The 26,786-nt window shown below is 51.1% G+C and overlaps 1 protein-coding gene across 4 annotated transcripts in view; it reads left to right on the top strand.

Annotated features, from left to right (window-relative positions):
* Positions 1-25,776, top strand: part of LRCH2 (leucine rich repeats and calponin homology domain containing 2) — a 65,205-nt gene extending 39,429 nt beyond the window's left edge. Inside the window, exons 9-22 of one of the 4 annotated variants that reach the window (XM_068163650.1) lie at positions 349-446; positions 563-630; positions 825-929; positions 3,901-3,978; positions 9,431-9,499; positions 11,076-11,124; positions 13,179-13,295; positions 16,271-16,315; positions 17,955-18,005; positions 19,065-19,122; positions 21,597-21,709; positions 22,719-22,856; positions 23,139-23,216; positions 24,485-25,776. In XM_068163650.1, the coding sequence (XP_068019751.1) occupies positions 349-446; positions 563-630; positions 825-929; positions 3,901-3,978; positions 9,431-9,499; positions 11,076-11,124; positions 13,179-13,295; positions 16,271-16,315; positions 17,955-18,005; positions 19,065-19,122; positions 21,597-21,709; positions 22,719-22,856; positions 23,139-23,216; positions 24,485-24,604 (1,187 nt within the window). In that variant the 3' untranslated portion in view covers positions 24,605-25,776. The remainder of the gene's footprint in view (positions 1-348; positions 447-562; positions 631-824; positions 930-3,900; positions 3,979-9,430; positions 9,500-11,075; positions 11,125-13,178; positions 13,296-16,270; positions 16,316-17,954; positions 18,006-19,064; positions 19,123-21,596; positions 21,710-22,718; positions 22,857-23,138; positions 23,217-24,484) is intronic. The other 3 variants (XM_068163651.1, XM_068163652.1, XM_068163653.1) reach the window with 3 other exon arrangements.
* The last annotated feature ends 1,010 nt before the right edge of the window (positions 25,777-26,786 follow it).

The raw sequence follows: 26,786 nt of genomic DNA on the forward strand, positions 1-26,786 counted from the left end.
AGGGAGGCTGTGGATTCCCCCTGCCAGGTTGGATGTGGATGTCCCCTCCCTGGAGGTGTTGAAGGCCTTCTTGAGAGTGAGGGTGGTGAGACTCTGGCACAGGTTGCCCAGGGAGGCTGTGGCTGCCTCCTCCCTGGAGGTGTTGAAGGCCAGGCTGGATGAGGCCTTGAGCAAGCTGGGCTGGTGGGAGGTGGCCCATGGCAGGAGAGTTGGAACTAGTTAATCTTTAAGTTCCCTTCCAAGCCAAACCACTCTATGAATCTGTAAGGTTTTCACCTGTACTTAACCTGTCTCAGGAGTACCACTTGGTTGAATTCCATCTTTCCCTCCTCCATCACCCCTCACTAGACCAGGAGGTGTACGATTACATCGATCCCAACGCCGAAGAGGGAGCCCTTCCTGAGCAGAGAGAGCCACAGATTGGACCATTGCTGTCTTACATCAAGGTAGCTTGGCACAAGGGAAGGGGGGAAAAAAAACCAGTCTCTGTTCAGCAGGCTTGCTTTGTTTAAAAAGACCTTCAAGTCTAAGAGTGTGGGGTTTGGGTTTTCTGTTGTGTAAGGAACGTGGGAAGCATCCTGAGAAGTCCCAGAAGATAGAACAGAGTGAGGACTGGGCAGAGGAAAAAAGGTACACCTGCATCTTTTGGGGGTGAGGGTAGGTCTGTTTTACTCCTTGCATGTGGAGCAAAGAAATCTCATATATTGCTCCTTGGGGGGTAAATAAGCTGCTAAGAAGCACTGGCTGGTTCTCGTCCTCCAGCCGAGCCGTCTCTGGGGGGGGTGTGCTGGAGTCGGGCAGGTCACTAATGTGTCATTTCTCAGACTTCAGAAAGAGCAGCTGCTGGCTGAAGATGATGATGAGCTCAAAGAAGTGACTGACCTGAGAAAGATAGCAGCTCAGTTACTGCAGCAGGAACAGAAACACAGGTATTGCAATACTAGCTCAGGTAACTGGGACTGGAATGAATGGATTCATTCTCTTTAACTTGCCTCATACAAAAGCTCTCAGCTCCTTAACACCTGGAGAAGCTTTGTCCAGCTGTTAACACAGTTAGTGACACACTTTTAAGATGCCTGTCTTGTGTTTCTTACCATGAATTTGCTGTCTAGAGATGCAGTGATGTTCCCTCTATGGAGAGGAGGAGATGAATAGGAAAGTCTCTGGGTTGATGTTCTGAGGTATGGTGGCAAGGCAGATAGTGGAACAGGTTGCCCAGGGAGATTGTGCATGTTGTTGGCTGAGGCCTTGAGCAACCTGGGCTAGTGGGAGGTGTCCCTGGCCATGGCAGAGGGTTGGAACTAAATGACCTTCAAAGTCCCTTCCAACCCAAACCATACACAAAGATTGTTGAAAAGGTGATGGAGAGTGAGCAGCAGATGAAAGGAATGGACTAGAGAACTGTGTAGAAGCAGCAGGAGGGACTTGGCTGCACTTACAGAGGATGTGAACAGGCTCAAGCAGAAGCTGGGTGCCCTGGTGCTGCCCTGGTGCTGCCCTGGTGCTGCCCTGGTGCTGCCCTGGTTCCTTTTCACAAAGCAGGCAAATAACCAGGGAAGTACTTAGCTCTTTATTGAAAGGGGGAAGTTTGTAGTTCATTGACTAAGAGTTCTTTGGCTGTGGTTCATCATCAGGCAGGAATGGATTTCAGCTCACACCAACTTAAACAGTGGGTTTGTTTCCTCTGCATTGCTGTGTAGTGCTGAGATTCTGCGCTGCTGCTGGTGCTTTGGGATCTGGCTTCCTGACACTGACTAGCAGAGCTTTCAGCATTCACTGGCAGTTAAACAGAGTTCAGATTATAGTAGGAGGGAGGGGGGAGGAACTGGGGGGAAGGGAGTGTGAGGGGGAAGGTAGTGGGGAGGAGGTCAGGGGCTGGGGTGAGGAGGAGGAGGAGGGGAGGAGGTCGTGGGTGAGGGCTGGGGGGGAGGAGGAGGGGAGGAGGTTGTGGGTGAGGGCTGGGGGGGAGGAGGAGGTCGTGGGTGAGGGCTGAGGGGGAGGAGGAGGAGGTCGTGGGTGAGGGTTGGGGGGGAGCAGGAGGAGGAGGTTGTGGGTGAGGGCTGGAGGGAGGAGGTTGTGGGTGAGGGCTGGGGGGAGGAGGAGGAGGGGAGGAGGTTGTGGGTGAGGGCTGGGGGGAGGAGGTTGTGGGTGAGGGCTGGGGGAGGAGGAGGAGGGGAGGAGGTTGTGGGTGAAGGCTGGGGGGGAGGAGGAGGGGAGGAGGCTGTGGGTGAGGGCTGGGGGGAGGAGGAGGAGGGGAGGAGGTTGTGGGTGAGGGCTGGGGGGAGGAGGTTGTGGGTGAGGGCTTCTGGGAGGAGGAGGAGGGGAGGAGGTTGTGGGTGAGGGCTGGGGGAGGAGGAGGAGGGGAGGAGGTTGTGGGTGAGGGCTGGGGGAAGGAGGAGGGGAGGAGGTTGTGGGGGAGGGCTGGGGGGAGGAGGAGGGGAGGAGGTCGTGGGTGAGGGTTGGGCAGAGAGGAGGGGGAGGAGGTCATGGGTGAGGGCTGAGGGGGAAGAGAAGGGGGAGGAGGTCATCATAGGTGAGGGGGTGAGGAAGAGGCTGTGGGTGAGGGGCTGGGGGTTGTGTGGGGGGAATGTAGTGGTTGGGGGGGTGTAATAGCAGAAGTGTGTGTGTGGAAGCAGGTTTTCTTTTGGAATGCCTTCCTTTCTCTTTCATTTCTAGAGCAGGGCTTCTCCAGGACTCCCTGCTGTCTAGTTAAAAACTGCTTCTTCCCCCTGTGAAGGGAGAAAGTCAGAATGAAATCCTCTTGCCAGTACATTCCTTTTTACACAGCCCCCCCAACCAAAAAGGACAAAGCATGCTCCATGTCCTTGCATTAAGTGATGCCTAAAGGGAGGAGGTGTTTCTCTGAGAGCAGATTTTGCCATGCCAGCTGTTTGTGTTGCAGGTGGGGCTGCCTTGATTAGCTTTCCTTATTTCCTGCCTCTCTTAATCAGTGGAATTACCAAAGCACTTCTCTGAAGTACTGCAGCTTCAGTTTGGCTGATCACATGTTGCTGTGTCTTACTGCAGGCCACTTGCTAATGCTTCTGGTTTGTCCTCTAATTGTTCAGGCAGTTGAGTGAAGTTTTACCTCTCAGCATTTCTGCTTTTAAAGGTTGTTGATGTGTCTTTTAAGTGCCTGAGGGCAAAATCCCCTCAGATAGAAACTTCAGCCCTGATTCTGAATCCCTCTTCTTGTGATCTTTTCCTGCCATAAGCAGCAAGGAGAACATTGAAGGGTTCAGTGCAGGGATTTCTGTGTCTGTGAGTTGATCATTTCCTGCCATAAGTAGCAAGGAGAACATTGAGGGGTTCAGTGCAGGGATTTCTGTGTTTGTGAGTTGATCATTTCCTGCCATAAACAGCAAGGAGAAGAACATTGAGGGGTTCAGCTCTGGCCAGCCTGATCTAGTGTGGGGTGTCCCTGCCCGTGGCAGGGGGGTTGGAACTGGATGATCCTTGTGGTCCCTTCCAACCCTGACTGGTACTATGATTTCTGTGCCTGTGAGTTGATCTTTTCCTGCCATAAACAGCAAGGAGAACACTGAGGGGTTCAGTGCAGGGATTTCTATGTTTGTGAGTTGATCATTTCCTGCCATAAGCAGCAAGGAGAAGAACAATGAAGGGTTCAGTGCAGGGATTTCTGTGTTTATCTGTGGCCCCTATGTTCTACCTGAGCAAAGAGCCTCCTGGGAGAAGCCAGCCTCCCAGCATAATTGCTTCTCAATGGTGTTGCTGTTCATTCAGTGTTGGTTGGTTGGTGGCTCTGTGTTTGGTTTTGAATATTATGCAGTCTCTTTCTTTTCTGCTTGCTTTGCTGATGACCTTCCTGTCCTCTTTCATCAACCTGTCCTGCTTCCTGCTTCCTTATGTGGCTTTGGTGTCCCTGAAATGTGAATGCAGACGAAGGCCCTTAAGCTATAGGACTTCATTCAGTGAGAAACTCTTCCAGAGGACAAGGGCAGCAGGACGTGCATCAAGGTATAAAGTATGTGCAGAGCTCCAGAGTTACAGTGTGGATAAACACCACCCCCACCCCCAGTTTGGGGCAGTTATTTAACAAAGCCAGCATCAAGGGCTTGGCCAATTCAGCCTAGGATCATTTGTGATCCAAAATAGATTGCAGTGCTTTTACTGTTCTGTAAGATGCAATACTGCTTCAGGAAAACAGTTCATTAGGCAGCTCCTCAAAGAGCAATTCAAAAGAGTCCAAAGCTAGAAGCATCATTTTCTGTATGTTGCTTTCTCTTCTTTCTCCTCCTCTGGAGACATTCAAAGCCTGCCTGGACACTTCCCTGTGTGACCTGCCCTGGGTGATCCTGCTCTGGCATCAGGGTTGGACTTGCTGATCTCCAGAGGGTCCCTTTCAACCCCTACCATTCTGTGCTGCTTCTGTTTTAACTATATAGCATTCCAAGTGGAGAACCTCAGGCAAAAGAGGGTTGTGATTGTTTTCAATGTAAGATATTTGGGGTTTAAACTGATTGTTTTCAGTGACAGTTTCATTCTGCATTAGAAAGCCGTGAAGGAGGCATTTGCAGGCAGCACAAACCTCACAGGTGACAAGAGATCTGGAATGGGCTGTGTAGGTGGTGCCCAGACATGGAAGGGATGAACCAAAGAGAATCCAGACTTTGTTATTTGGCCAGTTGAAGCTCCATAACTTACTCTGGATACTCCTGCATATCTTTCATAGCATCATAGACTGGAATCAGAGAATCAACCAGGTTGGAAAAGACCTCAGAGATCATCAAGTCCAACCTCTCACCCTACACATCCTGACAACTAAACCATGGCTCCAACTGCCACATCCAGTCCCCTCTTGAACACCTCCAGGGATGGGGACTCCACCACCTCCCTGGGCAGCACATTCCAAAGGCAAATCTCTCTTGCTGGGAAGAACTTTCTCCTCACCTCCAGCCTAAACCTCCCCTGGCACAGCTTGAGACTGTGTCCTCTTGTTCTGGTGCTGGGTACCTGGGAAGGCAGGAGGCAGCTTTGATGAAATAAACTTCATTAGTACCAAAGGAGCCCGTTTCAGTTTGCATCAAAATGGACTCTGAGTTCTTACCTGGCAGTGGCTGCTTAGAACTGTGCAAATTCTGAAGAGCACAGGAGCAGGGAGATCATTCTGCCCCTCTATTCAGCACTGGTTAGGCCACACCTGGAGTCCTGTGTCCAGTTCTGGGCTCCTCAGTTTAGGAAAGATGTTGAGATGCTGGAAGTTGTCCAGACAAGGGCAACAAAGCTGGGGAGGGGTCTGGAGCACAGCCCTGTGAGGAGAGGCTGAGGGAGCTGGGGTTGCTTAGCCTGGAGAAGAGGAGGCTCAGGGGAGACCTTCTTGCTCTCTCCAACTCCCTGAAGGGAGGTTGTAGCCAGGTGGGGGTTGGTCTCTTCTTCCAGGCAGCCAGCACCAGAACAAGAGGACACAGTCTCAAGCTGTGCCAGGGGAGGTTTAGGCTGGATGTTAGGAAGAAATTCTTCCCAGCAAGAGAGATTGGCCATTGGGATGTGCTGCCCAGGGAGGTGGTGGAGTCACCATCCCTGGAGGTGTTTAGGAAGAGCCTGGATGAGGCCCTTGGTGCCATGTTTTAGTTGATCAGATGGTGCTGGGTGATAGGTTGGACTTGATGCTCTCTGAGGTCTTTTCCAACCTCTGTTAATTGTATTCTATTCTATGGCCACAGGGCAGAGCCATATGTGAAGACAGCAGACTGCTCCTAAATGAGCTCAAAATGCCTTTTTTTGGTCTCACTGTAAAATATTTAGCATCTTCATACACTTTAAAGATCCTAGGCAGCACATGTTTGTTTAAACTAAAAGATAGCTAACCTTAAAAAAGGTTACCCTTAAAAAGGCATTTCCACCATTCACTTAGTTTATGTCCCTTAGTCATGCTCTTAGGTTTGCTCACAGTGTGAAAGGCAAAGGGTCCTCAGATCATCTACTCCAATCCCCCTGCCATGGGCAGGGACACCTCTCAGCTAGCCCAGGTTGCTCAAGGCCTCATCCAACCTGGCCTTGAACATCTCCAGGGAGAAGGCATCCACAGCCTCCCTGGGCAATGTATTCCACTCTCACACTGAAGAACTTCTTCCTCAGCTTCAAACCATTCCCCCTTGCCCTGTCTGTGGGCACCCTCAAGGAAAGTCCCTCTGCAGCCTTCCTGCAGAATCCCTTCAGGTACTGGGAGGCATGCTGAGAGGCAGAGACCCCCTCTGGAGCCTTCTCCTCCCCAGGCTGCACACCCCCAGCTCCCTCAGCCTGGCCTCACAGCAGAGCTGCTCCAGCCCTTGGATCATCCTTGTGGCCAGAGGAGGTCTCACTCCAGCCCAGGTTACTCAAGGCCCCATCCAACCTGGCCTTAAACACCTCCAGGGAGGAGGCATCAACAACCTCTCTGGGCAGCCTATTCCAGAGTCTCACCACCCTTATACTGAAGAACTTCTTCCTCAGCTCCATTTAACCCTGCTCTCCCTCAGCCTCAAACCATTCCCCCTTGACCTGTCTCTAGACCTTCATGGGAAGTCCCTCTGCAGCCTTCCTGCAGGATCCCTTCAGGTCCTGGCAGGCAGCTCTGAGGTCCCCCCTGGAGTCTTCTCTCCAGGCTGCACACCCCCAGCTCCTCTGGCCTCACTCCAGCAGCTCTGTGTCCTGCCGGGGACACCAGAACTGGAGGCAGGATTGGAGGTGAGGTCTGAGCAGAGCCCAGGGGCAGAATCCCCTCTGCTGCCCTGCTGCCCACACTGCTCTGGCTGCAGCCCAGCACACAGCTGCCTGCTGGGCAGCAGGAGGGCACTGCTGGCTCCTGGGGAGCTGCTCAGCAACCAGTATCCCCAAGTTTTTTTTTCTTCAGGGCTGCTCCCAACCCACTCTGCACCCAGCCTGGATTGGTGCCTGGGGCTGGCCTGACTCAGTTTCAGGACCTTGCACTTTGAACCTCCTGCAGTCATTCAGTTAGGTTTGCTTAAAATATGAAAGATTGAGTGACTGAGAAGAGGCTCCACCTTTCAAATTCTCAAACTTCTAGAGGAAGAGATGGGGCCTCAACTACCTCCCTGGGCAACCTGTTGCAGAGTGCCACCACCCTCATGGTACAGAACCTGTTGCCAGCATCCAATCTAAATTTGCTCTGCTCCCATTCCAAACCATTGCCCCTCATCCTGTCAGTGCAGGCCTTTGGAAGCAGTCCGTCTGCAGCCTTCTTGTAGCCCCCTTCAGGTACTGGAAGGTGAATTTCTCATTGCTTTCCATTGAAGACATGAGGCTGCTTTATATTTTCCCTAGAAAAGAAATTGCTAGCCAACAGCATGTTTGGATTGTGGTTTGGTAACACATGCTCTGAATGCTTCTCTCTGTAACACTTTTTCCAGGCTGTAGTGTAATTAAATTCTGCAGTGCACCCTCAAAAGTCAAAGAAAAAGAGTTTTTGAAGACAAATCACAGTGAGCAGATGCTGCAGGCTGGAAGAGGGGAGATTGAGACTGGAGATGAGGAAGAAGTTCTTGAGAGTGAGGGTGGGGAGACACTGGAACAGGTTGCCCAGGGAGGCTGTGGATTCCCCCTGCCAGGTTGGATGAGCAGCCTGCTCTAGTGCAGTGTGGCCCTACCCATGGCAGTGGGGTTGGAACTGGATGATCTTTAAGGTCCCTTCCAACCCAAGCCAACCTAGGGTTGTCTGTAGAGTTGTTTAAGGCCAGGCTGAATGAGGCCTTGAGCAAGCTGGGCTGGTGGGAGGTGTCCCTGCCCATGGCAGGGGAATTGGAACTGGATGATCTTGAAGGTCCCTTCCAACCCCAAACCATTCAATGACTCTCTGAAACTGAATGCTGCAAGCTGTTGGCTTACAGCTTTAGCTTCTCATAATCACATTAAACTGAGGCTCACACAGTGGGAGATTTACACTCCAAATGAGATTACTGAGCTCCAAGTTACCACAGTAATCAGATCTGGGTGAAAAATCATCCAGCAGGTAATTAATGGTTGTAGTGCCCTATGTGATGGTGCTGAATCATAGAATCAATAAGGTTGGAAAAGGCCTCAGAGATCATCAAGTCCTACCTATTGCTCTCTACAACTCCCTGAAAGGAGGTTGTAGCCAGGAGGGAATTTGATCTCTTCTCCCAGGCAACCAGCACCAGAACAAGAGGACACAGTCTCAAGCTGTGCCAGGGGAAGTTTAGGCTGGAGGTGAGGAGAAAGTTCTTCACTGAGAGAGTTATTGGCCATTGGAATGTGCTGCCCAGGGAGGTGGTGGAGTCCCCATCCCTGGAGGTGTTCAGAAAGGGATTGGATGTGGCACTTGGAGCCATGGGTGACAGGTTGGACTTGATGATCTTTGAGGTCTTTTCCAACCTTGTTTATTCTATGACTCTATCACCCAACACCTCCTGACAACTAAACCATGGCTCCAAGTGCCACATCCAATCCCTTTCTGAACACCTCCAGGGATGGGGACTCCACCACCTCCCTGGGCAGCACATTCCAATGGCCAATAACTCTCTCAGTGAAGAACTTTCTCCTCACCTTGAGAGACACTGCTCTGCTTCCATTGAGGAGCTGCTTTCCTACCCATTTTCTCTTGATTCTTAGTACCTCCCAGCTCCCCACACAATCCAGCAGAAATACACTTTGATCACAGTTCTGCACATGAAGTCAGTGTCACAGTGGCACATTCCTGCCTCCCAGGCTTCGAAATGAGTCATTCCAGTTCCTCTACAACCTGACCTCTGAAAACATTGAACCATTAGCACTTGTGTTGTTATTTTTACACTTCAGGCACCCATATTAGCTCATCTCCTTCCTCTGTGTGTGTGTTAGCTGGTGGGAAAAAAGCCCTTTCTGAGTCTGTGTGGCAATCCAGGGCTTTTTTTGACTGTTTCCCAGTTAGCAAGCTGGGATTTTCATTGATCCATTACTGCATATTTCATTTAGGCCTCAACCTGTTTCTCCACCTCACCTTTTCCCTTTCATTTCCTGTGCACTTGCAGTGTTTCTTACTTGGCCACCTTCTTACCTGCTCCTACTGACTTGACTTCTTGTGCTCAACCTGTGCATCATTGCTCTGCTTTAGGCTGACTGTTTTCTGCCTGCTAATTGTAGCGTGAGCAGGTTTTTTTGTGCTGAGGGCAGTGTTAACTTGCCCCAGGTGTGAGATCACTTGAAAGAGGAGGAAAAGAAGAGGAGGCTTCATTTTTCATTTGTGTTAGCATCAAGTTTTTTACTCCCTTAAAATTCAGACCTTGGACTGTTTCAAGAGCTGGGAAGAGCATTGTGGATTTCAATGGGATCAGGGTTGGATTTCCTAGGTGTGTGCACACTTCTGAGTGTCACCTTGATGTTCAAACTCTTTCAGTTCCAGGAAAATGCTCTGCAGTGGAAGTGTTCTAAGCAAGCTGTTGAATAAATCTGGCTTTTGTTTTTCTCTTTCCAGGCTTCTCAACCATTCAGTTTCAGTAAATGCCAGGAGCAGGCCAAAGCAGCAAATGGAGCCTGAGAAATGGTATTGGTTATGCTTTCATGTATCACAGCTCTCAGTACTTTGGTGTGTAGTTACTCTGGGCCACTGCTGCCACCTTCTGTCACGATAGGGTGAGCCCAAGATGACACAAAGACTCTGGGTTTGAGTCAGGTTTAGAAAAGAAACCAAAACAAATCTGTTCTTCTGAGCCTTTAGGAAGGGTGATGCCATCCAGAGAAGAGAAGGCTCTGGGGAGACCTGAGAGCAGCATTTCAGTATCTGCAGGGGACCTACAGCAGGGCTGTGGAGGGACTGCTCAGAAGGGCCTGTGGTGACAGGGTGAGGGGCAATGGTTTGCAAGTGGAGCAGGGCAGAGTTAGGGTGGACATCAGAGAGAAGGGTGAGAGGAAACCTTAACAACGGTGTTTAAGCCGAGGCTGTGGCCAGCCTGATCTAGTGTGGGGTGTCCCTGCCCATGGCAGGGGGGTTGGAACTAGATGATCCTTGTGGTCCCTTCCAACCCTGACTGGTACTATGATACTATGAATGCCTACAGATATCTGAAGGGTGGCTGTCAGGAGGATGAAGCCAATGTCTTTTCAGTGATGGGATGAGGGGCAATGGATGCAAACTCAATCACAGGAAGTCCCATCTCAGCAGGAGGAGAAACTTCTTTACTATGAGGGTGCTGGAGGCCTGGAGCAGGCTGCCCAGAGAGGTTGTAGAGTTTTCTTCTCGGGAGATCTTCAAAACCTACCTGGATGTGTTCCTGTGTGACCTGCCTTGGGTGACCCTGCTCTGGCAGGGGGCTTGGACTGGGTGATCTCTGGAGGTTGCTTCCAACTCCCAACATTCTGTGATTCTATGGTCATGTCACCCTTGACTATTAGTCTGAATTTCTACTATCTAGAGCTATCAGTCAATGAAGCAATGTGAGTCCCCCCCAAAGTTTGAGTAGATATTTTGTCAGCTTTGTACCAGAGGTTTTATTGCTTCCTTTGAGAAACAAAGCAAGGAAGCTGCATTTGGTAATCCCTGAAGATAAAAGATGCTTAAGAAAAAGTTTAATATAAATGATGGAGTGTGGAAGCAGCATGGAGTAAAGGAGAGTGAAATGTGATTGGAGACTTCATTCAAGTGGTCATACTTCTTTTGCCACATTCCCAGAATGTTAGGGGTTGGAAGGGACCTCTGGAGATCAATCATCAAGTCCAATCCCCTTGCCAGAGCAGGGTCACCCAGGGCAGGTCACCCAGGAACACATCCAGGTGGGGCTGGAAAGATTCCAGAGCAGGAGACTCCACAACCTCTCTGGGCAGCCTGCTCCAGGCCTCCAGCACCCTCACAGTGAAAAAGGTTTCCTATCTGTTCCTGTGGAGCTTCCTCTGCCTTAGCTTGGCCCCATTGCCCCTTGTTCTGTCATTGGACATGCCTGAGCAGAGCCTGGCTCCATCCTCCTGACGCTCCACGTTGTGACATCCTTGCAGGCAGCCCAAGAAATTCTGTACTGCTGCAGAGAAGCTGCTTCAGCAGTGTTTGATATTTGTCAGGTGATCTGGTTTGAAAGTGCACACAAAAGCAGTAAGTTTCATAATGCCTCTCTCATCTTAATCTTTAGTGTCTCAACAGATGCAGTGAATTCCTCTGTGTCCCCATACAGCTGGCAGGTAAGTACTCAAATGTAAATGTCATGGCTTCATGTGTGAGTGATGTGGGTTTGGTATTGTTCTGCATTTCCAGCAGAAAACTTCTGTACATTCCATATGGCTGTTCACACACAGAGAGTTACTGTGTCTGGAGAAGAGGAGGCTGAGGGAAGACCTCATTGCTCTCTCTAACTCCTTGAAAGGAAGTTGGAGCTTTTGGTGCCTTCACAGTATCACTAAGGTTGGAAGAGACCTCAAAGATCACAGAGTCCAACCTGTCACCACAGACCTCATGACTAGACCATGGCACCAAGTGCCACATCCAATCCCCTCTTGAACACCTCCAGGGATGGGGACTCCACCACCTCCCTGGGCAGCACATTCCAGTGACGAACGACTCTCAGTGCAGAACTTTCTCCTCACCTCCAGCCTAAACCTCCCCTGGCACAGCTTCACACTGTGTCCTCTTGTTCTGGTGCTGCTTGCCTGGGAGAAGAGACCAGTCCCCACCTGGCTACAACCACCTTTCAGGTAGTTGTAGAGAGCAATGAGGTCTCCCCTGAGCCTCCTCTTCTCCAGGCTAATCAACCCCAGCTCCCTCAGCCTCTCCTCACAGGGCTGTGCTCAAGGCCCCTCCCCAGCCTCATTGCCCTTCTCTGGACACCTTCCAGTGTCTCAATGTCCTTCTTAAACTGAGGAGCCCAGAACTGGACACAGGACTCAAGGTGTGGCCTAACCAGTGCTGAGCACAGGGCACAATGACTTCCCTGCTCCTGCTGGCCACACTATCCCTAATGCAGGCCAGGATGCCATTGGCCTTTGCCCCCTGGGCACACTGCTGGCTCATGTTCAGCTGCTGTCAATCAGCACCCCCAGGTCCCTCTCTGCCTGGCAGCTCTCAGCCACTCTGACCCCAGCCTGTAGCTCTGCATGGGGTTGTTGTGGCCAAAGTGCAGCCCCTGGCACTTGGACTTGTTGAATGCCATCCTGTTGGACTCTGCCCATCTGTCCAGTCGGTCGAGGTCCCTCTGCAGAGCCCTTCTGCCCTCTGACTGACCAACATCTGCTCCCAGCTTGCTGTCATCTGCAAATTTGCTGATGACTGTCTCAATCTCCTTATCCAGATCATCAGTGAAGATGTTAAAGAGAATGGGGCCCAGCACTGATCCCTGGGGGATGCCACTGGTGCCTGGCTGCCAGCTGGCTGTGGCACCATTCACCACCACTCTCTGGGCTCGGCCCTCCAGCACAGAGAGCTGCTGTCCAAGCCAGGGGCTGACAGCTTGGCCAGCAGTTTGCTGTGGGGCACAGTGTCAAAGGCCTTGCTGAAGTCCAGGTAGACCACATCCACAGCCTCCCCTCCTAACATATCTGCAGAAATTAGGTTTTTAGGAAGAAATTCTTAAGAGTGAGGGTGGTGAAACTCTTTAGAGTGAGGGTGGGGAGACACTGGCACAGGTTGCCCAGGGAGGCTGTGGATGCTCCCTTCCTGGAGCTGTTCAAGGCCAGGTTGGATAAGGCCTTGAGCAACCAGGTCTAGGGAAAAGTGTCCCTGCCCATGGCTGGGGGTTGGAACTGGATGATCTTTAAGGTCTCTTCCAACCTAAACCATTCTATGAATGAATTGGTCAAGGCAGAAAAGGCTGTTGTTTTCTTTAAAATGATTTCACAGATTCTCTCTCTGCTCTGGAAATGTCCTTCAGGATGTAAAAGGAAATAATTCATGTCTACCAGAATCACCATTAAGACTAATAACACTGTTATGTCATAAAGGTTAGATTTTTTCCTCATGAGCAAAGTCAGACCCTGGAATCATCTCCCAAGGGCAGCAGTGGAGTGCCCTGCACTGGGCAGTTTGAAGACTCAGCTTGCCAGGGTGCTGAGCCAGCTCATTACAACTCCACCATCACCTAGAAAGGTTGGACCAGGTGATCTTTGGGGTCCCTTCCAACCTGGCAGTCTGTGACTGAGAGATAAACAATTCCTGCTTGTAGTTGATAATCATTTTGTGCTAATGCCCATGAGGAGTATTTACCCTTTCCATGTACACAGATGTCTGCTATTTCTGATTTCAGCCCTTGGAAAACCAGAAGGAGTCAGTGGATGAGCAGCACTGGCCAGAAACTCAGCCAGTGATATGGCAGAATGAGGAAAGGAGGAGAAGTAAACAAATCAGGAAAGAGTATTTCAAGGTAAGGAGTTGGGGGGGGGGGGGTGTGATTGGCTGGAAGTTTTTCTTTCCTAAGAGTAGAAGTAACACTAAAAGTAAGAAACCTCTAAAGGATGTCATACTTTTCATTTTGCTTGGAGCCTGTAACTGGTTTGTTTGGCTCTGGGTGTTTTTTATTCAGTCCATGTAGAGTAACGTGCAGGAAAATCAGGAGGAAAAGATAGGCTGAAAACATTGGTGGAAGGTTGGACTAAATGATCCTGAAGGTCTCTTCCAACCAGATGGATTCAGGAGGAAAAGATAGACTGAAGACTTTGGTGGAAGGTTGGACTAAATGGAATAGAATGGACCAGGTTGGAAAAGACCTTTGAGATAGAGTCCAACCTATCACCCAATACCATCTAATCAACTAAACCATGGCACCCAGTGCCTCATCCAGGCTCCACTTAAACACCTCCAGTAATGGTGACTCCATCACGTCCATGGGCAGCATATTCCAGTGGCAAATCTCTCCTCCTGGGAAGAATTTCTTCCTAACATCCAGCCTAAACATCCCTGGCACAGCTTGAGATGCTGGAGGTCTCTTCCCCACCAACTTGGCTCCTCAGGGCCCCTTTCCCAAAAGGCTGCCTCCTCAGGGCCCCTTTCCCACCAGGCTGGCTCCTCAGGGCCCCTTCCCCACCAGCTTGGCTCCTCAGGGCCTCTTCCCCACCAGGCTGGCTCCTCAGGGCCTCTTCTCCACCAGGCTGCCTTCTCAGGGCCCCTTCTCCACCAGCTTGGCTCCTCAGGGCCTCTTCTCCGCCAGGCTGCCTCCTCAGGGCCCCTTCTCTACCAGCTTGGCTCCTCAGGGCCTCTTCTCCACCAGGCTGCCTCCTCAGGGCCCCTTCTCCACCAGGCTGGCTCCTCAGGGCCCCTTCCCCACCAGCCTGGCTCCTCAGGGCCCCTTCCCCACCAGCCTGGCTCCTCAGGGCTCCTTCTCCACCAGCTTGGCTCCTCAGGGCCTCTTCTCCACCAACTCGGCTCTGTGAAAGCAACCTGGAGATGCCTTCTGGTAAAGCTAGACACTTAATCTTCAGTTTTGGTCCTTCCCCATCCATTCTGGAGGAGTGTTTTTCAAACAGTTCTTCACTGATTTTTGTACTGCAAGCCAAATGTCCTTCACCTTTTTGTGCAGTATGGTTTTAAGAATGAAGGATGCATTTTGGGTCTCACTGCGTTAGTTTGTCTAATGCCTAACTTCAGGAGGTTCAACAAGACCAAGGGCAAGGTCCTGCAGCTGGGGCAGGGCAATCCCAAGCACTGATACAGGCTGGGCAGGGACTGGCTTGAGAGCAGCCCTAAAGAAAAGGCCTTGGGGGTGCTGGGGGAGGAGAAGCTCAAGAGGAGCCAGCAGTGAGCACTTGCAGGCCAGAGAGCCAAGCAGATCCTGGGCTGCAGCAAGAGAAGTGTGGCCAGCAGGGCCAGGGAAGGGATTCTGCCCCTCTGCTCCACTCTGCTGAGACCACAGCTGGAGCTCTGGGTCCAGTTCTGGAGCCTCTGTGCCAGGAAGGCTCTGGAGGTGCTGGAAGGTGTCCAGAGAAGGGCCACGAGGAGGAGCAGAGGGCTGGAGCTGCTCTGCTCTGAGGACAGACTGAGGGAGTTGGGGTTGTGCAGTCTGGAGAGGAGAAGGCTCCAAGGAGACCTAATTGTGGCCTTCCAGGATCTGCAGGGGGGCTCCAAGAAAGGTGGGGAGGGACTTTTGAGGGTGTCAGGGAGTGATAGGACTGGGGGGGATGGAGCAAAACTAGAAATGGGTAGACTGAGATAGGATGTTAGGAAGAAGTTGTTGCCTATGAGGGTGGTGAGAGCTTGGCACAGGTTGCCCAGGGAGGTGGTGGAAGCCTCATCCCTGGATGTATTGAAGGCCAAGCTGGCTGTGGCTGTGAGCAACCTGCTGTAGTGTGAGGTGTCCCTGCCTATGGCAGGGGGGTTGGAACTGGCTGAGCCTTGAGGTCCTTTCCCACCCTGGCAATTCTGTGATTTTTAGAGTGGAAATGTTCTGGTTCACTTCTGCTGTTACAGCTACCATTGGTCACCAGATGTCACTGCCTGCTTGGCTGTGAAGCAGATCTAAAGTCAGAGCAGCATTAGGGTGAAATTCAGTTTGAGGTATGGTAGAGAAACAGAAGAATTGTGACCTGTGCTAGACTGAGCTAAAAATTAAATGAGTCAATTAAGAGATTGGCTTTTGAGTCTTTGCCATCAGACATGCTTGTGGAATGCTGGGGAAGCTCAAAGAAATTCAATGCTAGGGAAACCAGCGCAGGCCAAGAAGCTCAGAGACATTCTTGCAGCTAAAGAGTTTTTTTAGGGTTTTTTTTTGGGGAGGCTGTAGCCAGGTGGGGGTTGGTCTCTTCTCCCAGGCAAGCAGCACCAGAACAAGAGGACACAGTCTGAAGCTGTGCCAGGGGAGGTTTAGGCTGGAGGTGAGGAGAAAGTTCTTCCCAGCAAGAGAGATTGGCCATTGGAATGTGCTGCCCAGGGAGGTGGTGGAGTCCCCATCCCTGGAGGTGTTTAAGAAGAGCCTGGATGAGGCACTTGGTGCCATGGCTACTCCCCCGGCTACAACCTCCCTTCAGAGAGTTGGAGAGAGCAAGAAGGTCTCCCCTGAGCCTCCTCTTCTCCAGGCTAAGCAACCCCAGCTCCCTCAGCCTCTCCTCACAGGGCTGTGCTCCAGACCCCTCCCCAGCTTTGTTGCCTTTCTCTGGACACATTCAAGTCTCTCAGTGTCCTTCTTAAATTGAGAGGCCCAGAGCTGGACACAGGACTCAAGGTGTGGCCTAAGGTGTGGCTCGATGTTCCTTTTCTCTTTTGATTTCTTCTTTGATTCTGTGGGGTGTTTTTTTTCCCCATCAGCTTCACCAGTAATAAGAAACATCTGGAATGATACCAGCCCATTTAAATTGAGATGCAATCCATGCTTCCCTTTTAACAGCAGCCCTTGTTTGTGTTTTGCAGTATAAGTCTTCCAGGAAGAGCTCCAGTGGCAATGAAAACGATGAGGTGAGTCAGTGGGTAAAGAAAACCCAATGTATGTCAGCAAATGTTTCAATCAGTGGTCTTTTCTGAACACCTACAAGCTACACTCACAGAACAGGAGAAGGCTGGCTGCTGAAGACTCCAGTGAAGTTGGCACTCCAGAGAGAGCCATGGTAGAAATAAGGATTGTGCTCCTCGAGTCTTAAAAAGGCCTCCAAAACCATGGCTTTGGGGAAAGCAGGACTGGGTGATCTCTTCCAGCTTCAGCAAGGCCTTTGACACCATCCCCCACAGCAAACTCCTGGCCAAGCTGTCAGCCCCTGGCTTGGACAGCAGCACTCTGAGCTGGGTTAGGAACTGGCTGGAGGCTGAGCCCAGAGAGTGGTGGTGAATGGTGCCACAGCCAGCTGGCAGCCAGGCACCAGTGGTGTGCCCCAGGGACCAGTGCTGGGCCCCATCCTGTTCAATATCTTTATTGATGATCTGGAGGAGGGGATGGAGTCCATCAGCAGTAAGTTTGCAGATGGCAGCAAGCTGGGGGCAGGAGTTGATCTGTTAGAGGGTAGGAGAGCTCTGCAGAGGGACCTTGCCAGGCTGGACAGATGGGCAGAGTCCAAGGGCAGGAGATTGAACACATCCAAGTGCCAGGTTCTACACATTGGCCACAGCAACCCCATGCAGAGCTACAGGCTGGGGTCAGAGTGGCTGAGACCTGCCAAACAGAGAGGGACCTGGGGGTGCTGATTGACAGCAGCTGAACATGAGCCAGCAGTGTGCCCAGGGGCCAAGAAGGCCAATGGCATCCTGGCCTGCATCAGGAAGAGTGTGGCCAGCAGGAGCAGGGAGGTCATTGTGCCCTGTGCTCAGCACTGCTGAGGCCACACCTTGAGTCCTGTGTCCAGTTCTGGGCCTCTCAGTTTAGGAAAGATGTTGAGATGCTGGAAGGTGTCCAGAGAAGGGCAAGAAAGCTGGGGAGGGGTCTGGAGCACAGCCCTGTGAGGAGGGGCTGAGGGAGCTGGGGTTGCTTAGCCTGGAGAAGAGGAGGCTCAGGGGAGACCTTCTTGCTGTCTGCAACTCCCTGAAGGGAGGTTGTAGCCAGGTGGGGGTTGGTCTCTTCTCCCAGGCACTCAGCACCAGAACAAGAGGACACAGTCTCAAGCTGTGCCAGGGGAGGTTTAGGCTGGAGGTTAGGAGGAAGTTCTTCCCAGCAAGAGAGATTGGCCATTGGAATGTGCTGCCCAGGGAGGTGGTGGAGTCACCATCACTGGAGGTGTTTAGGAAGAGCCTGGATGAGGCACTTGGTGCCATGGTTGAGTTGATCAGATGGTGTTGGGTGATAGGTTGGACTTGATGATCTCCAAGGTCTTTTCCAACCTGATCTGGTCTCCTCCAGCCAGATACATTCTGTGCCTTGCTTGCATTGGGAATAGGGAAGTCAATCAGTGTGAAGTGGAGAGGCTGTAGAGCACTCAACACCACCACTCGCAGCCTCTCTTTGCCGTGCGTGGTTTGAAACGCAGCCGCTGCCAGTTTGTCCCCACCTGGCCCACATTCAGTGTCTCATCTATTGTGTAGTTCATAATGTGGTGTTTCTTGTTCTGCCATGTTGGTGGTTTGTTTTTTTTTCCAGTTTTGTAATTTCACCTCTTTGGTTTCTTTTTAGCAAGACAGTGATCATACTAATGTGTCCCCACAGTCTCCTGTGTCGTCTGAGGTACAAGTTTGTGGCTTTGTTTTTTTTCCATTCAACCCACTTTTCTTTGTGCTCATTGCTTGTCATCAAGCTTTCCCTGCAGGGAGAAAGCTGCTAGCTTGCTTACAAACTGAAGTTAGGAAGGTTTCATCATGATAGCAGTTCAAGAACAGGGAGAAACTAGAGGCAGATAATCCTCCTTGTTTTGCCTCTGCAACTGTCTGACCCTTCCTGGATTGCTTCTTGCTGACTGGTGTGTGGAAAGGTGCATTGCTCTCTCTCCATTATCTTATGGAAAGAGCCAAGAGCACAAATCACATCTCTTTTGAAGGTGCCCCCTAGCCACCACCCACCCAGAGGGTTTTTTGAGTGGACCTGAAATGTGAAACTTAAAACTGAACTTCACAGGGAGCACAGAGCTGCTGACACCTCAGGGAGCTGCATCCTTCATGGTTCTGGCTGTTGCCTTTGCAGTACAGCCTTGAGCTTCCTTCACTGGATGCTCTCTTTCTTAAAGCACACCCCTGGAGTCTCACTGAGGCCACACTCCACTGCTGAGCTCTGAATCAAGCACACCAAAGACTGCTAAGGCTTCTACTTTGTGGCAGTAAGGAACATTGAGGGAGGAGGAGGAGAGCATCTCCCAAAACAGTGAAATGAGTTGGAAGAAGGGTGTCTCCTGTGCAGACCAAATGACTGAGTGCCTCTCTCTCTTTAGCTGGTGAAATGAGCAGAACCTGATCTTCCTAATTGAAAGCAAACACTTCTGAAGAAGTATTTTGATGCTAAGCTTTGGGGGAGGATATTTGCATTGCAGCTGGCCTAGAACTCTGTACACAGAATGCTTGAAATGCTTTAGAGCAGATTTCTGGTTCATCTGGTGCTGCTTTTCCTCCTCAGCAAGACAGTTTTATCTGTGTGTAGTGAGGTTACTTTGTTTTGCCCACTTGCAAGGAGTGCATTAAGCAGGAGGAGTCACTTCTCTTAGGCCAGGACAATTTAAACACAATCTTGATGGGAGCAGAAGTGAATTCCTTTGATAAATGGAAGAAAATTGACTTGATTATTCTTCTTTAACAGGATTATGAAAGGACAGAGAGTAACATTCATGGTCCATTTGGTCTCAAACCAAGGTCAGGTAAGCTGCTCTCCTCTACCATAGCATGATGGAACAGATGTTTATTTCCTGGGCTGGGTAAGGATGGCAGATGCACGAGCTGGAAGGAGTATGAAGAGTTGCCACAGTACAGCAATCCACTCAGAGCAGTGCTCACAAGCAGAGTGCTGGGGAAGATGCAGACAGCTGTTTAGGCAGATGAATAATGGAAAGTTCCCCAAGCTGCACAGGGATTTCTTCTTAATGATTTTTTAATGATTGGGTTTCCCCCCACTGATTCCTTCTGTGCCTATTTAGCCAAAGAACAGGCCAACAGCCTGCAGTTGTGCTTGAGACCTGGTAGCTGAGGCAGGAGGGCTTCAAGAGAGGAAGGTTTTTGGAGAGCTTTGCCAGGAGTGTGGTGGTGGTATCCTTTGTTGCACCCTCACTCTGTCAAGGCTCTGCCATGCCCTCATGAGGAAGCTGTTTGGTCTCAATCAGACCTGCAGTCCCCTGAAGCCTAGGTAGAAACAGTTCAGTTTGTTTTGCAGCTGCAGCATTCCTTTGTTTGCAAGTGTCCCTGGGAATACTGGATGCCAACAGCTGGAAAAGCCACTGAGTAGTCCTTTGGCTCTGTTTTTAAGGGAACAGTCTGCCTTCAAGTTTGATTAAGAAAGAATGATCTCAAGTCCTCAGTTCACTTTCAGGTGGTGTTTATGGTAGCAAAGCTCCACCTCCTTAACACCAGCCTGTGAGCCCTCAGTAGGTCTGGCTGAGGTCATGCAAATGGCTTCTTCAGGGCTCCTGAGGCATTTAGGATGTGTAAGCAGCTGCATGAAAGGTCTGTGCCAGAGACAGGTTAGCTGAGTGTAGCAGGATGTGCCTGGCTGGGATCATCCAGAGGCTTCCCAGTTCTCTGTGTCCTTGGGTGCAGTAGGGTGCAGACCTGATAGGAGGAAGGAGGCTTGTTGGGACTTTTCAGCCCATCTTTTCTCAGTGCAACAGCAGGTTTTCTAGGAGCCACTGCCAGTTCACATCAATAAAACAGCAGCAGCCCTTTCACTGATTTCTGGGAAAGCAAAAGGCTTTTTGTTCCTCAGTTACAAGCCCAAATCTGTGTGATTTGAGATGCTCCATAGACACTGTCAGTAGCAAGCAGCTGTGTTGTCCTGGACGCACACTGCCTATGTAGAACCAGACCAGGGATTTCAAGAGGATCTATCCAACTTCTGCTGCTTTGGGTTGTTTGGTCTCTTGCTAAAATGCAGACTGTGAGGAGCAACATAAAAAGTACTGAAGGTGTAAGTGTTGATTTATTTTGACTCACAAGGATGGGGTCAAATGCTTCAGGATGTAGGATGCTTCAGTGGCATTGCTAGGAAGAGTTTTTATTTGCCACTGTTTTATTAAGTAATAGAAGTGCCCTTTGAAGGCTTTCTGACCATAAAGACAAGTGGAGGGCCTCAGGAGTCTGTTCTGGGTCCAGTGCTGTTTAACATCTTTGTCACCCACATGGGCAGTGGCATTGAGGCAGCCTCAGCAGGTTTGCTGCTGGCACCAAGCTGTGTGCTGAGCTGGACTCACTGGTGGGCAGGGGTGGCATCCAGAAGGATCTTGACAGGCTTGAGAAGTGGCCAGGGCCAGCTGCAGGAGGGTCAACAAGTCACAGGGCAAGGTCCTGCAGCTGGGCCAGCCCCAGGCACCAATCCAGGCTGGGTGCAGAGTGGGTTGAGAGCAGCCCTACAGAAAAAGCCTTGGGGGTGTTGGGTGCTGAGCAGCTCCCCAGGAGCCAGCAGTGCCTCCTGCTGCCCAGCAGGCAGCTGTGTGCTGGGCTGCAGCCAGAGCAGTGTGGGCAGCAGGGCAGCAGAGGGGACTCTGCCCCTGGGCTCTGCTCTGCCCAGACCTCACCTCCAGTTCTGGTGTCCCCGGCAGGACACAGAGCTGCTGGAGTGAGGCCAGAGGAGGCCACAAGGGTGATCCAAGGGCTGGAGCAGCTCTGCCATGGGGACAGGCTGAGGGAGCTGGGGGTGTTCATCCTGGAGAGAAGATTCCGGGGTGGACCTTAGGGCTGCCTGGCAGTACCTGATGGGATCCTGCAGAGGGACTTCCAATGAGGGTGTCTGGAGCCAGGCCAAGGGGGAATGGTTTGAGGCTGAGGGAGAGCAGGGTTAGACTGGAGCTGAGGAAGAAGTTCTTCAGTACAAGGGTGGTGAGACTCTGGAACAGGCTGCCCAGAGTGGCTGTTGATGCCCCCTCCCTGGAGATGTTTAAGGCCAGGTTGGATGGGGCTTTAAGTAACCTGGGCTAGTTGAGAGGCATCGCTGCCCATGGCAGGGGAGGTTGCAGTAGATGATCTGTAAGGCCTCTCCCAGCCTAGGCCATTCTGTGATCAAGACCCCAAATACCGAGAAGCTCTGCAGCTTTCCTCCCACTTCTCTATCTGCTGGAAGGATTTTAGTGGCTGCAAGGTTTGAAATGAGGGAGTTCTCCAAACTAACATGAGTGCTGTTGAACAGCTTTCAGCCGTGCCTCCCGCCAGGACTACGGAGCGGTGGACCCTGGCTTCACCATGCGGAGGAAGATGGAGCACTTGAGGGAGGAGCGGGAGCAGATAAGGCAGCTGCGCAACGTGCGTACCCAAGCTGCCAGGCTGGCTCTGGCACACCCCTCCAGCCCCTGCCAGCAAGCTCTGCAGGCCCTGCAGCTGTACAGGGGCATCTCTGTAGGCACATCATCCATTTAACACCTTCATCAGCCTGCATCAGGAACAGTGTGGCCAGCAGGAGCAGGGAGGTCATTCTGCCATGTGCTCAGCGCTGGTTAGGCCACACCTTGAGTCCTGTGTCCAGTTCTGGGCCCCTCAGTTTAAGAAGGACATTGAGAGACTTGAAGGTGTCCAGAGAAGGGCAACAAAGCTGGGGAGGGATCTGGAGCACAGCCCTGTGAGAAGAGGCTGAGGGAGCTGGGGTTGATTAGCCTGGAGAAGAGGAGGCTCAGGGGAGACCTCATTGCTCTCTACAACTGCCTGAAGGGAGGTTGTAGCCAGGTGGGGGTTGGTCTCTTCTCCCAGGCACCCAGCACCAGAACAAGAGGACACAGTCTCAAGCTGTGCCAGGGGAGGTTTAGGCTGGAGGTGAGGAGAAAGTTCTTCCCAGAAAGAGAGACTGGCCAAGGGAATGTGGAGTCCCCATCCCTGGAGGTGTTCAAAAAAGGCTTGGATATGGCACTTGGTGCCATGGCTTAGTTAGTCAGGAGGGGTTGGGTGATAGGTTGGACTTGATGATCTCTGAGGTCTTTTCAAATCTTACTGATTCTATGACAGATTGGGTGTAGGGAAGGTGAGGCTGGTGAGACACTGGGACAGGTTGCCCAGGGAGGTGGTGGAAGCCTCCTGCCTGGAGGTGTTTGCAGCCAGGCTGGCTGTGGCTGTGAGCAACCTGCTGTAGTGTGAGGTGTCCCCGGCCGTGGCAGGGGGGTTGGAACTGCCTGAGCCTTGAGGTCCCTTCCAACCCTGACAGTTCTGCGACTGTGACTCCATTCCCTTCAGCATTATCTCCCCTTAACCTGAAAGCTTCAAAATCCCCTGGATTTGAAACTGAAGATGAGTAGGAACTTATCCTGTTGGATTTTTTGCCCAGAATCTTGAGTCAAGGTTGAAGGTGATCCTGCCAGATGACATCGGAGCAGCGCTGATGGACGGGGTCGTGCTTTGCCATTTAGCCAACCACATCAGACCGCGCTCCGTCGCCAGCATCCACGTCCCCTCCCCTGCAGTGGTAAGTCCTTGGTGTTGCCTCCCACCTGAAAAACCCCAAGCTCTTCCCAGCTTCCAACCACCATGCAGCAGCTTTGCCACACTCACTGCTTTCACTCCTCCCTCCCTTTGTTGTTTTCCACACAAAGCACCAAAGGCGGCTCGGGGGTTTTCTTTCCGGAGCTGTTCTCGTGCTGTTTGGCCTCCATAGGCTTTGTTTGGTGGTTTAGCAGTGGGATGTGCATCAGGACTGCACAGCCCTTCCCCAGGGGGTGATGAAGATCTAACAGCCCTGTCTTTACAGCCTAAACTCAGCATGGCCAAGTGCCGAAGAAACGTTGAAAACTTCCTCGATGCTTGTAAAAAATTGGGAGTGCCACAGGTAGGCCAAAGGCTTTCTTCACTTCATGACCATAGCAAAGGGCAGCTGAGGCTTGGGGGGGGGGGGGGAGGGGGAGGGGGGCAGCTTAATTCAGGGAGCAACAGGCTTTTAACATTGACCAGACACAGCTGAGAGAGTTGGGGCTGTTCAGCCTGGAGAAGAGAAGGCTCCAGGGAGACCTCAGAGCAGCCTTCCAGTATCTGAAGGGCTCCAGGAGAGCTGGGGAGGGCCTTGTGACAAGGGTTGGGAGTGCCAGGATGAGGCACAATGGCTTTGAGCTGGGAGAGGGGAGACTGAGACTGGAAATCAGGAAGAAATTCTTGAGAGTGAGGGTGGGGAGACACTGGCACAGGTTGCCCAGAGATGCTGTTTGTGCCTCACCCCAGAGGTGTTGAAGGCCAGGTTGGATGAGGCCTTGAGCAAGCTGGGCTGGTGGGAAGTGTCCCTGCCACGGGCAGGGGTTGGAACTGGGTAATCTTTATTAAGGTCCCTTCCAGCCCAAACCATTCTAGGATTCTGTGGATGAGGACCCAGTTTATCAACACTCCCAAGTTTTCCTGAGGGAAAAATTGATACTAAGCCTGCAAGAGAAGGGAAAGGGCAGGTAGGCCACTGAGCCAGCAGTGCCCACCAGCCTGTTTATTCTTGCTTTGATTATGGAAAGGAATAGCCTTTGGCTTTAGAAATAAGCAATCTTTTGTGTATCTTCTGATAGATCTCTTAAGTGCTGCACTAATTAGCTTCTGACCATTCTGTTAGATGAGAGAGCTAAGTGTGAAACCTATAGCCACAGGCATTTGCTGTATAAGCCCTGCAGTGCTGGACCTGTGACTTCACAGAGTCATAGAGTGGCTTAGGCTGGAAGGGACCTCAGAGACAGCTACTCCAACCTCCCTGCCATGGGCAGGGACACCTCTCAACTAGACCTGGTTGCCCAAGGCCTCTTCCAACCTGGCCTTAAACATCTTCAGGGAGGGGACATCCACAACCACTCTGGGCAGCCTGATCCAGTGTCTCACCACCCTCATATTGAAAACTTCCTCAGCTCCAGTCTAACCCTGCTCTGCCTCAGCTTCAAATCATTCCCCCATGTCCTGTCTCTAGACACCCTCCTGAGAAGTCCCTCTTCAGCCTTCCTGTGGGATCCCTTCAGGTCTTGGAAGGCAGCTCTAAGGTCCCCCTAGCATCTTCTCTTCTTCAGAGAGAATGTTACCAGCCCTGGGGCGAAGCTTCATGAAGCCTGATACACAAACTGCTTTATTTTGCAGGAGAGACTTTGCTTGCCTCATCACATTCTGGAAGAAAGGGGTCTGGTGAAGGTTGGCCTCACAGTTCAAGCCCTGCTTGAGCTGCCTGCATTGAAAGTATCTCAGCTTTCCTCCATGTGACATGACTTCTTGGAAGCCAGACAGCCTAACCATTCCATGTGTTCAATTGGATTGCTCTGGGGCAGCTCAGCTTCCAACAGGGGAGCATCCAAGCCATCCAAGACCATTGTCTCTGTCCAGATGCTGTTGAGGACCTTCCTTTGGAGCTGTAAGTGAACAGCTTGGAGCCAGCTGCCAGTTACAAGACCATCCTCACTCTCCTTTTCTTCTGTGATGGGATGCACAAGGAGGCTGTGGTAGCACCGAGTTCTCTTTCCACTTCATTTCAGTTCAGAGCTGGACGTCTCCCAGTGTCACAGTGAAATGCTGGATTCCTTTTCCTACATGGCAAAAAGCCTGAAGTATTTCAGAAGTACAAAGCACAGCCACCTCCATACCTCCCCCCTCCACACCTTCATCCTTCAAGCCAACCCAGTTGCTTTCAGAGCAAGAGCAGAACCTGCTGCTGCTGCTGGTGGTGGTGGTGGTGCAGTGGTACAGCTGGGAAGGCTCTCCCAGAGAGAGAGAGAATTGCTGTTCCCTTAAGGGTTGGGTTTCTTGTTTTGCACTCCTGATTGTAACTTCCACACCTCTCTGACATTGCCAGTGTTTAGTCTTGAGTGTCTGGTGACTGCCCAGAGCAGTCTGCAGTGGGGAAAGGACACGTTCATTTAAGGAGTCTCTTCTTCTAGGTTGGTGCCAAATATTTTCCTTCCTTTCTTTTATTTGGGTTTGGGTTTGGGGTTTATTTCCAGTGGTCCTGTAGATTGTTTACATGTGAAGTGCCTGTGTAACTGATAACTCTTCCTAGTCTTCAACATCTTTTTTTTTTGGGGGGGGGGGGGAAATCTCTTGCTTTCAAAATAGAGGAAAAGGGGAATTTTTAAAGCTTTTAATAGGTCCTTTTTTTTCCCCTCCTCCCCCTCTCCCCCTCCTCCCCTTCCATTTTTGTAAAACTGAAGGTTTAAGTCATAACTTCACAGTTTTGGGATGTTGGGTTAAGTTTGCACAATTGACCTTTTGGGGCTTCTTGTCTAATAAGTAGAAGGGTTCCTGTAAATACTTTTTTATTTATGCTATTTAATTTGAGAATCACCTAATCACCTTTTTTTTTTCTTTCATATTATTTTTTTTTTTCCTTTGGTTTAATGTATTGTTGGACTTGAAAAGAAAAAGAGGAGAAAAAAAACCAACCCCAGTTTGTCTACTTTTCTTTGCTTGGGACAAAGAGATCTTGACAGGGTGAGGAAGGCTTGAGTCAGAGAATCAATAAGGTTGGAAAAGACCTCAGAGATCATCAAGTCCAACCTGTCACCCAACACCTCCTGACAACTCAACCATGGCTCCAAGTGCCACATCCAAGCCTCTTTTGAACACCTCCAGGGATGGGGACTCCACCACCTCCCTGGGCAGCACATTCCAATAGCCAGTCACTCTTTCTGTGGAGAACTTTCTCCTCACCTCCAGCCTAAACCTCCCCTGGCACAGCTTGAGACTGTGTCCTCTTGTTCTGGTGCTGCTTGCCTGGGAGAAGAGACCAACCCCCACCTGGCTACAACCTCTCTTCAGGTAGTTATAGAGGGCAATAAGGTCTCCCCTGAGCCTCCTCTTCTCCAGGCTAAGCAACCCCAGCTCCCTCAGCCTCTCCTCACAGGGCTGTGCTCCAGACCCCTCCTCAGCCTCGTTGCCCTTCTCTGGACACCTTCAAGTGTCTCAATGTCCTTCTTAAACTGAGGGCCCAGAGCTGGACATAGGACTCAAGGTGTGGCCTAAGGTGTGGCTAGATGTTCCTTCTCTCTTTTGATTTCTTCTTTGGTTCTGTGGAGTGTTTTTTTCCCCCCATCAGCTTCACCAGTAATAAGAAACATCCTGAGTGATGCCAACCCAAGTGTCTCAATATCCTTCTTAAATTGAGGGGCCCAGAACTTGAGGACTAGTGGTGCATGCAGGGTCTTTGAGGACATGTGGATCTATCTGCCAAACATCTCAGGTTTATGCTGTGACTTTCAGGTTTTGGTGTAACACTCCTGGCTGTTTTTTTTGCTTCCACAGGTCCATCCATAACTTAGCTGGGCAGTAGCAGTGTTCTGTCTTTCCAGGTGCTGAAGGGAACTGTTGTCACACACACAGACCAGTCTGTACAGGTGTCACTGTGCTGAGGCTTGAGGTGTGTCTGGATCCATGTGAACAAGGAAAAACGTTT

The sequence above is a fragment of the Melanerpes formicivorus genome, unplaced genomic scaffold, assembly GCF_026170545.1.
Source record: "Melanerpes formicivorus ecotype bairdi unplaced genomic scaffold, bMelFor1.0.p_v2 SCAF_73, whole genome shotgun sequence".
Lineage (NCBI taxonomy): Eukaryota > Metazoa > Chordata > Aves > Piciformes > Picidae > Melanerpes > Melanerpes formicivorus.